At 38.4% G+C, this 10,093-nt stretch overlaps 1 protein-coding gene across 1 annotated transcript in view; it reads left to right on the forward strand.

The window, feature by feature from the left end:
• Soat1 (sterol O-acyltransferase 1) overlaps positions 1–10,093 on the forward strand; it is a gene marked incomplete in the record, with an annotated part of 64,316 nt that overhangs the window by 48,275 nt on the left and 5,948 nt on the right. Inside the window, 7 exon segments of the mRNA XM_013521162.1 lie at positions 9–95; positions 1,035–1,113; positions 1,680–1,761; positions 2,089–2,134; positions 2,959–3,088; positions 8,303–8,400; positions 10,001–10,093. Coding sequence (XP_013376616.1) covers positions 9–95; positions 1,035–1,113; positions 1,680–1,761; positions 2,089–2,134; positions 2,959–3,088; positions 8,303–8,400; positions 10,001–10,093 — 615 coding nt within the window.

The following is a 10,093-nucleotide window of genomic DNA, read 5'->3' on the forward strand; positions in this document are numbered from 1 at the left end:
TCTTCCAGCTTGGAATTCTAGGTGTGGGACCAACATACGTTGTATTAGCATATGCACTGCCACCAGCTTCCCGGTTAATTATTATACTTGAACAGGTATGGTTTTGAGTGTTACCTAACACAGTTTTGCTCTAGTTAAAATAATAATGATAAGGAAAGTCAACTGTTATTTTTAGCTAAATTAACTTGGATAAATTTTCATATATGACTCTTTGTGCCCTTACTTGTAAAATTAAAATATTAAATTAGATCATCTCATCCTTTAAAAATTCATTCTTGCTTTAGTGTTCTCTAGGTCTTCTAAATGAAGTAAATTATATTGAACTATTCTAGATGATTTTTTTTTTTTTTTTCTGAGGCAAGGTTTTGCTGTGTAGTTCAGGCTGGCCTTGAAATCATTATGTAGCCCAGGCTGTCCTCAAACTCATGGCAATCCTCCTCCTGCCTCAGCCTCCTGAGTGCTGGGATTATAGGCGTGCACCACCACACCTGGCCTGGATGAATTAAAAATATTTCTAATACTTTTTGTAAAAGTCATCTAGATTATAAAGCACTTGCGTCATTAAAAACTCCACTTTTGAAGTGTTAAACTTCCTGTATTGCCATAGAACTATTATCAACTAAATAAGAGATTTATTTTGTTTATATATCCTTCAGAATTTTCTAATTTATATTGTTTGTATATAACATTCTGTTTGACTAATGGAAAGGACCATTTCAGGAAACTTTCTTTGGGGGGCTCACAGTGTTACAGCAATCCTCCTGCCTCAGGTCCTCATCTCCAATGAACTTTTAATTTTCTAATCTACAATATTTCTGTAACAGTGTTAAGTAGGTGCAAAATAATTTGAGTAGTCACATGTCCTGCTTTGGAGATTTAAGAAAAAAAATTCATTACTTTATGAAAGTGAACTTGGGGTGGTACTGTATGCAAAATCGAGGAGACTTTTTTTGTGCAAATACAATCTTGTACTATTTGGAGGTTGCTTATAAGAGACAAGTCAATGATAGAAAGTTTATCTTTTCCTTTTGTAGATTCGTATGATAATGAAGGCCCATTCATTTGTCAGAGAGAATGTGCCAAGAGTACTAAATGCAGCTAAGGAGAAGTCAAGTATGTAATTTTTTTAAAGAATTATTGACAGGGTATTTCACCTGTGGGCTCCATCTTGGTTATTCTAGTATTCTTGCCTTTTAAAAATTAACAGTTTTTTTAATGTTTATTTTTGTGATTGGGCCTCACTGTATTGCTGTCACTGTATTGGCCTCAACTTGCAGTTCTCCTGTCTCAGCCTTTTGAGTAGCTAAGATTGTAGGTGTGTGCTTCTGCACCTAGAACTGACTATTCTTGTTTTGTCCTTGTACCTATAAAGAAACAGCTCATTAGCCTCTTCCATAACCTCACATCCACTGACTATTGTGAACTTTATTACACCTGTGTTTGTTTTTATTCTTTGCAAACAGTTGCTTCACACATTAGCAGTTACATCAGTGACAAGAATAACTTAAGAGAAATTGATAATACTCTTAAGAGAATTGATAATACTCTGCAAATGTAAAAAAGTAAACAGCATGAACTAAGAGGTTATGTTGTTCTTTCCTCTCTGTGCTTCCTTGTTTTTCCCCTTTTAGCTTTGTTGGGAGAAAGCAAAAGCCTTTGATCTGGTTTTCCTTTTCTAGGTACAGTTCCAGTACCCACAGTCAACCAGTACTTATACTTCTTATTTGCTCCTACGCTTATCTACCGTGACAGCTACCCCAGGTAATGGCACATGAGGTGCAGCTGGCGGGTAAAACAGCCGTCACATGAGTGAGGGGAGAAAAGGTGGCAGGAGCCGCTTCATGGAGGGCTGTTGAGAAAATACCATGTGTCTTCATTTTCTCTGCCATAAGAAGCTTCATAAAGTCTAGCAGTCTGATAAAAAGCAATTTTGAACATAATTAAATAATTGAATTATTTTGGATTGAGCCCAGAGTCATTGGGCCATATCCCTGCCCATAAGTGATACTCTGTGTGGAAAAATATTTATTGTGGGAGGCTTTACTTAAGGTTTATTATTTACTTTTAAAAACTTTTCTCTTTTTTTAGAACTCCCACTATAAGATGGAGTTATGTTGTTTTGCAGTTTGCACAGGTACTTTTTAAAATTTATTTTTTAACTGCCTAAGATATATTGATTGGTGGGAAATGGGGGACTCATTATAATTTAATCTGTTTTAAATGTTGATAAAATTTATGTCAGGGATCTCAGATATACTGTGTTCTGAGACTATGTGATCCTTTAACAGTATATGTATATTGTTTATTTTGCCAACATCAAAAATAATTTTCTTTAATAAAAGAAAGTATTAATGTAATTGTATTTTATTTGGTTCAGTAACTGAAAATCCTCCATTTCTCCCCCACTCCATTATCAGAATCATAAATCCCTATTTAAGTTTTATTTAGAATATCCATTTGTAACATAAGTTTTTTTTTTTTTTTCTTTTTGAGACAGGGTCTCGCTGTGCAATTCAGGCTGGCCTTGAGCTCACTTTGTTGCCCAGGCCGACCTCAAACTCATAAGGATCCTCCTGCCTCAGCCTCCCAAGTGCTGGTATTACAGGCGTTTGCTACCACATCCATCTGTAACATAAGCTCTTTTATAGGTCTTATGTAGCAAGAAAAAGAGTTTCTTAGATAATCTTTTAAAATGCAATTTAATAGCTGGGTGTAGTGGCGCACACCTGTACTCCCAGCACTCTGAAGGCTGAGGCAGGGGTTTTGTCGTGAGTTCAAGGCCAGTCTGGGCTATATAAATAAATGAGTGCAAGGCCAGCTTATTTGCAATGTTATATACTAGGGTAAAATCGGATATGTGTAAACATTAGTTTTAGGGTCACATACATACATTCTTGAGAGGAAAAATATCACCGGCCATCTTTACTTACCAGATTTTCTTTATTTGTTATGTTTCAGGTTTTCGGTTGCATTTTTTACCTGTACTACATCTTTGAAAGGCTTTGTGTACCACTGTTTGGGACTATCAAACAGGAGCCCTTCAGCGCTCGTGTTCTGGTCCTGTGTGTGTTTAACTCCATCTTGCCAGGTAACATGAGGACTTGTTAATTTGGTCATTATATATGCAGAAGAAAAATAGAAAGCTATTGCCTGTGGCCATTATTGGTTTTCTTGACTTTTTTCTGTATATCTATATGCCGATCTAAATGCATCTTTACTTTTTTTCCAACTGTCTTAGAGGAGGATCTTCTAGTTTTAGGCCAATCACTCCACTTACCTTCTGGCTTTCACTTAAAATTTGCTCTCCTGTGGATGGTCTGTCTTTATGCTTTATCTTTTAAAACATTTTTTTTTTTAGTACATGTTTGCAGTACATAATGATTACATTCATTGTGGGGAGTTAGTACATGTACATAATGTATCTCATTCCCTTTTTTTTCTCCCCTTCCTTTTTAGACTGCTTTTTAAAATGTTTTTTTTGCCAGCATCAGATTTATTTTATAAGGCTTTATCTTACAGTAAGCCTTTAAAATACTGTAAACACAGATTAACAGCCAGACTAACAGGCAAAAAACCCATATAAAACAAATAAGACCATTATACTAAATCAAGGTGCACTTTCAGATACATTGGCCATGCTGGATTACAGTAAGATTTTTTTCTCTTTTTTCCTACTGTCTTGTTTTTTTATTTTCTACTTTATATATTGGGTTTCTCAAATGAGAGGAAACATTCGATGTTTTATCTTGTAAGTCTGATTTACTTCACTTAACATATGGTTTGGAGGTGTATTGATTTTCCTATAAATGACTCAAGTTTATCCTTTATGTCAAAGTAATACTCTTTTTGTATACATACAATATTTTCTTTACCCATTTGTCTGTTGCTGGACATAATATGCTGCTTCCAAGATTTAGCTGTTGTGAATTGTGCTGCTATGAACATAGGGATCACTGTAATATGATGTTTTAACCTAGAACGGGAATAGCTGGGTCAAATGGAACTTCTAGTTTTAGGTTTTTGAGGAAGCTCCACCCTGGTTTATATACTGGTTTTACCATTTTGTACTCCCACCAACAGTGGAAAAGGGTTCTTTTCTTCCCCACAGCCTCTCCAGCATTTGTTATTGTTTGATTTCTTGATAGTCATTCTTCCAGGAGTGAGATGGAATCTTAACATTGTTTTAATTTGCATTTCTGGAATGGCTAGTGATGTTGAACATTTTTTCCTGTATTTATTGGCCATTTGTATTTCTTCAACTGAGAAGTGTCTATTCATTACAGATCCCCTCCCTTTCTTTCTTTGGTCTTTTTGAGACAGGGTCTCACTATACAGTTCAGGCTGGCCTTGAGCTCACTTGGTAGCCTTGGCTGGTCTCAAACTTGCAATGATCCTCCTGCCTCAGCCTCCCAAGTGCTGGGGTTACAGGCGTGCACCACCAGGCCCAGCTCAGATTCCCATTTTTGATTGGGTGTTTAAATATGAGGAGGGTCTAATTTTATTAGTCTTCTGTTTGTTTTATGCTGAGGTTTTGTGATGCTTACAGCGTGAAAACTTTTGTTGCTAGTATAGCAAGCTCTTTAGTTATACACTTTTCATTGATGGACTTTTGTTGTGGCTAACTGTTGTCCTTGGCCTCAGCCTCATGATCTCATCACTTGGTTAATTTGGAAGGGGAGGACACAGTGTAATTACCTGGCATAGAATTCTCTGGGAATATACTTTAGGATTGTTAATGTCACAAAGGTTATCTGAGTGTTGGTTTACAGAGAAATAGCAACAATAATGTGACCCTTGTAATATCAAGCAAATCAGCTACAGCAGTATTGTCTAGGGCAAATTAGATATTCACATACTTTAAGAACCAGTTATATACTACCCTTAACTGTAGAAGAAGAAAGCTACTAATATGGTGTAAACATTTAAAATCCAGGTATTAATTTATAGCTAGTATGTATCACATGTGACTGCTATATCTCTGCTAATGGTAGAGAAGAATTCAGTAATTTTGTGAAGTTAACTGTCTAGAAGTTAGTAAGCTTTGTTATACTGTTAAAGATATAGGATTTATTTGGGAATAGGGTAATGCAAGAAGAAAAATTTCAAACCTTAAACTGTTTGATATGAGAACAAGGAGCGAAGTGGTACAAAGGATTCTTACTGGGGTGTTGAAGGATGTTTATAGAATTAGGTAAAGGTAAGAGAAAAAACTGGTGAGAAATAGAAGGTAAAAAGAGGAAAAATAAGAAATTATACCGAGGTTAAAAATGAGAGAAAAGCTTGGTGTGGTGGTATACACCTGTAATCCCAGCACTTGGGAGGCTGAGGCAGGAGGATCGTTGCAAGTTCGAGACGAGTCTGGGCTACAAAGTGAGCTCAAGGCCAGCCTGAACTGTGTAGTGAGACCCTGTCTCAAAAAGACAGGGGGAGAGAGAGGGGGGAGGGATGTTAAAGGGAGAAAAATTAAAAGAGGATAAAATTTTAAAATGTAAGACAGATAAGAAGCAAGAAAAGAAGGACAAAAGAGAATCCCCCAAATCCCAATACACTGGTGAAGAAGAAAGGTGGAAAGGAAAGAAGAGAAAAAGAAAAAAAATTGTACACTTACACAAAAAGAAAGAAAAAAAAAAATTTCTGTGATTTTGAATGTGTGATTTTCTTCTGGGATCTACAATTTTGGGGCGGTGTCCAAGTTGAGATATGTCCCTGCTCACGTTGGTAAAGAAGGCAGTCAGACCCCAGATCTGTCTTGGATGCTGGCAGTAATGTTAGGCATTAGCATTAGGGTGAAGGTGCAGGTAGCACGACTTTCAAATCCAGAGCAGCTCAGGCTGACCATGGCCTCTCGCTGTGGGGTGAGGCCTGTGTCCTTTGGCTCAAACCCCGCAGGGAATCTCTTTCCAGCCTGACTGCAGCTTTTACCCAGTAAACCCTTCCCCAAAGTGACCTCCAACCAAGCGCTGTCTCCAGGGATATGGTGGGTGCTTGGATGAGAGAAATTTTCCAGCTGCTGCCTGACAAAGGACTTGTGGGTGCAGAATCCTGCATTCTTCCGGCAGCTCACTGCACCCGCCAGTCCATTCCACCCTGAGTTTGTCTCTGAAGTCTTGTGAAGTCCCCAGCTTTCACTTTGTCTCTGGTCTCGGTCTCCCTTTCCCACAAGCCGTGAGCTGTAGCAAAGGGAGCCAGGGAGAAGTGCACACTGCCCCTTCCACTCTCCACATTGTGTTCTTTCTCTTTAGTTTCTCTGTAGGCTTTAATTTTCCTGTCAGGTCTTTTTTGGTTCTAAGGGATCTACTTCTCTCTCCTTTTTTTCTTCTTCAAGTTGTTATTTTCCAGTGTCTGGGGTTTTTGTTTGTTTTTGAGACAGGGTCTTGCCGTGCAGGCTGTCCTTGAACTCACCGTGTAGCCCAGGCTGGCCTCGAACTCACTGCAATCTTCTTGCCTCAGCCTTATTTACCAGTGTCTGAATTCCAAATCTTAGAGAGGCTGAGCTGTTGCTTACCACTCTGCCATTTCCACTGGCCCCTTTATCTTTTCACTGTTCAGTTCCCTATAATCTTGTTCTTGCTATTACCAGGCCACTGAAATACCCTGCTAAAATCACTAATAACCTGTTCTAAACCAAGTAGATCATTTAGCCCATATCCAGTTTGACCTCCATGGAGCCTTGGGTGCTCTGATCACATTTTGGAATTTCACTTGCCACTGTTTGTCTTCCCCTGTCTTCCAGCCATACCTCCTTTCTTACCACCCTTGACTGCTGGATGCTGAAGACTCAGTGGCATACGCGACATTAGGAGCTTGCATTGTATAATTTCTTTGATTTAGCTCTTTCTCTTTACTAATTACAGAGTAAAGAGTCACTCTTCTTTACTCTTATGACTTCTTCCAGTAATCTTTAGGACTCCCTCCCATAATAAACTGTCTGTCCTTACAGAAAGATATGTATTACATACTTGGATGTCTTTCTCTTGCCTTGAGATCAAGGATTGTGTCTTTTAAAAAAGAAAGGATTGGGCTGGCATACAGCTCAACGGCACAGCGCCTGCCTGGCAAGCACAAGGTCGTGAATTCAATTCCCAGTACCAAAAAAAACGATTGTCTTTTTTTTTTTTTTTTTGGTCTTTTTGAGACAGGGTCTCATTATGTAGTTCAGGCTGACCTTGAGCTCACTTTGTAGCCCAGGCTGGTCTCAACTTCAAGGATCCTCCTGCCTCAGCCTCCTGAGTGCTGGGATTACAGGCATGCGCCACCACGCCCAGCCAAAGATTGTGTTTTAAAGGTTATAATCTATCCTGTGTTCTCCAATTCTCTGGCACATAGTAGAAGCTCCATAAATATTTTTTGAATAAGTGAATGAAAAAGGCTGATATGTAAATGTATATTTCATAATATATTGCAGTGTATGATAATCAAAGTGCTTATGGACTTCATTTTATAGAGATGACATTTAACACCGGGTATTAAAAAATAGGTATTTGCCTGGCATATAAGTGGTAGCAAGGACTTTTAGATAGGGGATGATATAAAAGTGTGGAGTATTTGGGATGAGAGAAGTCCAGCCAGTGATATTTACAACACTGAGGGCAGAGTTATTGGAAATAAGTTAGACCAGCTTATGTTAATCTGTGAGTATTCATGTTGTGGGCTGGATGATTCTTTGGGGTGGCTCTTTTTTTTTTTTTTTTTTTTTTTTTTTTTTTTTTTTTTTTTGTGGTTTTTCGCTTTTTCTTTTGGTTTTTCTCTGGCACTGGGAACCGAACTCACGACCTTGCGCTTGCCAGGCAGGCGCTTTGCCGCTGAGCTAAATCCCCAGCCCCTCTTTGGGGTGGCTCTTACATGTTGTTGTTTAGCAGCCTCTTGGCTTCTAGCAACTATATACCAGTGGCACAACATTTACCCCTCCAGTGTGTGACCACAAAAAATGACTCCAGAGTTGCCAGAAGCTCCATAAAAAGAGTGGGAGCAAAATCTTCCTGTTTTAAATATTGGGTTTAGAAAGGTGTTATGGAGTCTGAGTTTTAAGAGGCTTGGATACCAGCTTAAGCCATATATCAAGGCCTTTCTTTAAAACATTCTCGGTTGTCTGTTAAATCTGCTGGGTTGTCGGTTGTCTGTTACTGATTTTCTTTTTTTAATTAACTTCCGAAAATGTACTATATCATCTCTGGAGTGGATAAACTAGAATAACTGCATATTTTATAAAATAATCCCAGCTAAGCAAATGATGACGTGTAACTAATGGCTTAGTATGTAAGCTATTTGAAAAGATTCTTCATATTGTTAATCTTATTTTTAGGTGTGCTGATGATGTTCCTTTCTTTTTTTGCCTTTTTGCACTGCTGGCTCAATGCCTTTGCTGAGATGTTACGATTTGGTGACAGGATGTTTTATAAGGTAATATATATCTTTGGGCTCACCTTTCTTTCTAGATTTTATTTCTTCATTGTTAAATGTTTGAGCACTACCAACATTTTTTTTTTATTACCAACATTTTGATACAAACATTGTGAAATAATTTTCTTTTCCAAGAATATGCTGATACCAAGGCTGAAATTCTGATACAGATATATTTAGCTTCATCTTTTCTTCTGCCTCTAAGATCTCCTCCATAGTAAAGTATGTGGTTTCTGCTGGGTCCTGTGAGGATATATTGGTCACTATGGTAGGACAATATTTGTCCAGCAGGCACCTTGAGACTTCTCTGATTGCTCATTCATTTGGAATTGGCTGGCTAGTGTGTAAGATGACCTCAGCAAATTAATCCGTTTAAGACTGTTGAGCAGTCTTAAATACTTTCTCCCTCCTTTCTTTTGAGAGGTATTAGTTCTGGTCAAAATTGTATTTTTTGTTTGGTTGGTTGTTTTTAAACAGGGTCTCATGTGTAGCGCAGGCTGACCTTGAACTCACAGTTATCCTCTTGCCTCAGCCTCCTGAGTGCTGGGATTATAGGTGTGTGCTACCTCACCCGGCATAATAGTGTTCTTACATGTTTGAAATCAGAATTAAGGGCCAGGGATATAGTTCAGCAGTACAAGAGCCTGCCTGGCAAGTGCAAGGTCCTGGGTTCGATTCCTGGTACCAAAGAAAAGAAATCAGAATTAGAATAGAGCCAGAGTGTGGCCCTCAAGTGTTCTACAGCACTACCTAGAGCCCTCAAGTTTTATTACTGGGGCGACTTTCCAAGTCTGCCACTTTTTTCTCAAAGAAGCGTGAGTTTTTTTCTCAAAGAGTGTGAGTTGCAAATTCATGTCTAATTCTGTTAGTCTGATTTTAGATTTGGAACAAGACCTATAAACAGTGACACTAGGACTTGGAGATGGCTGCCACCTTACTGCTATATAGTTGAATCTTGCTATTTATGATACCCAACAGCTCTTTAGTGGCAGCACTTGATCTAGTCATCATGACTTTATGAGTCATTCATTACGTTCTAGCAGGACTGGGAAGAGGTTTACTGATAGTTGTTTAGGTGAATATTAGATTTAACTGCTTCTCTATGTTCTGTATCTTTCATTGTAATTTCATAATGAGACAAAATAGTCCAGGAACTTAATCATGTGTAACACTAAAATAATGTATTGCATACTCATAGCAAGAATGCCTTAACTTGTTCATGATGGGGCCATAATTCATGTTTTGCTGCTGGGTGGCTCTGACTTGTATATGTTCCTGCTTGCTTGAACCACCGGTGGTACATGCCTGACTGTCCCATATGGTGGCTTGTACTCTGATGGTTCAGACAGATCTAGTCACTTTTATTGGTCACATCTACCATGAGTTAGTTCAAGTCATCTGATGGGACAGTCATGCATGTACCACCAGTGGTTCAAGCCAGCAGGAGTGGGTTAAATATTTTCCTGACATTAGTGTGTGGACAAATAATTTATAACAAAATACTCTGGGTTCTATATCATCTATGTATGTTTCCTGGGAATATTCAGAGGTTTTGCTTTGAGAGTGTGTGTACTTTCATATCTTTACTTTTTCTCCTCAGGATTGGTGGAATTCTACATCATACTCTAACTATTATAGAACCTGGAATGTGGTGGTCCATGACTGGCTATACTACTATGCTTACAAGGACCTT

The sequence above is a fragment of the Chinchilla lanigera genome, unplaced genomic scaffold, assembly GCF_000276665.1.
Source record: "Chinchilla lanigera isolate Chin_1 unplaced genomic scaffold, ChiLan1.0 scaffold00005, whole genome shotgun sequence".
Taxonomy (NCBI): domain Eukaryota; kingdom Metazoa; phylum Chordata; class Mammalia; order Rodentia; family Chinchillidae; genus Chinchilla; species Chinchilla lanigera.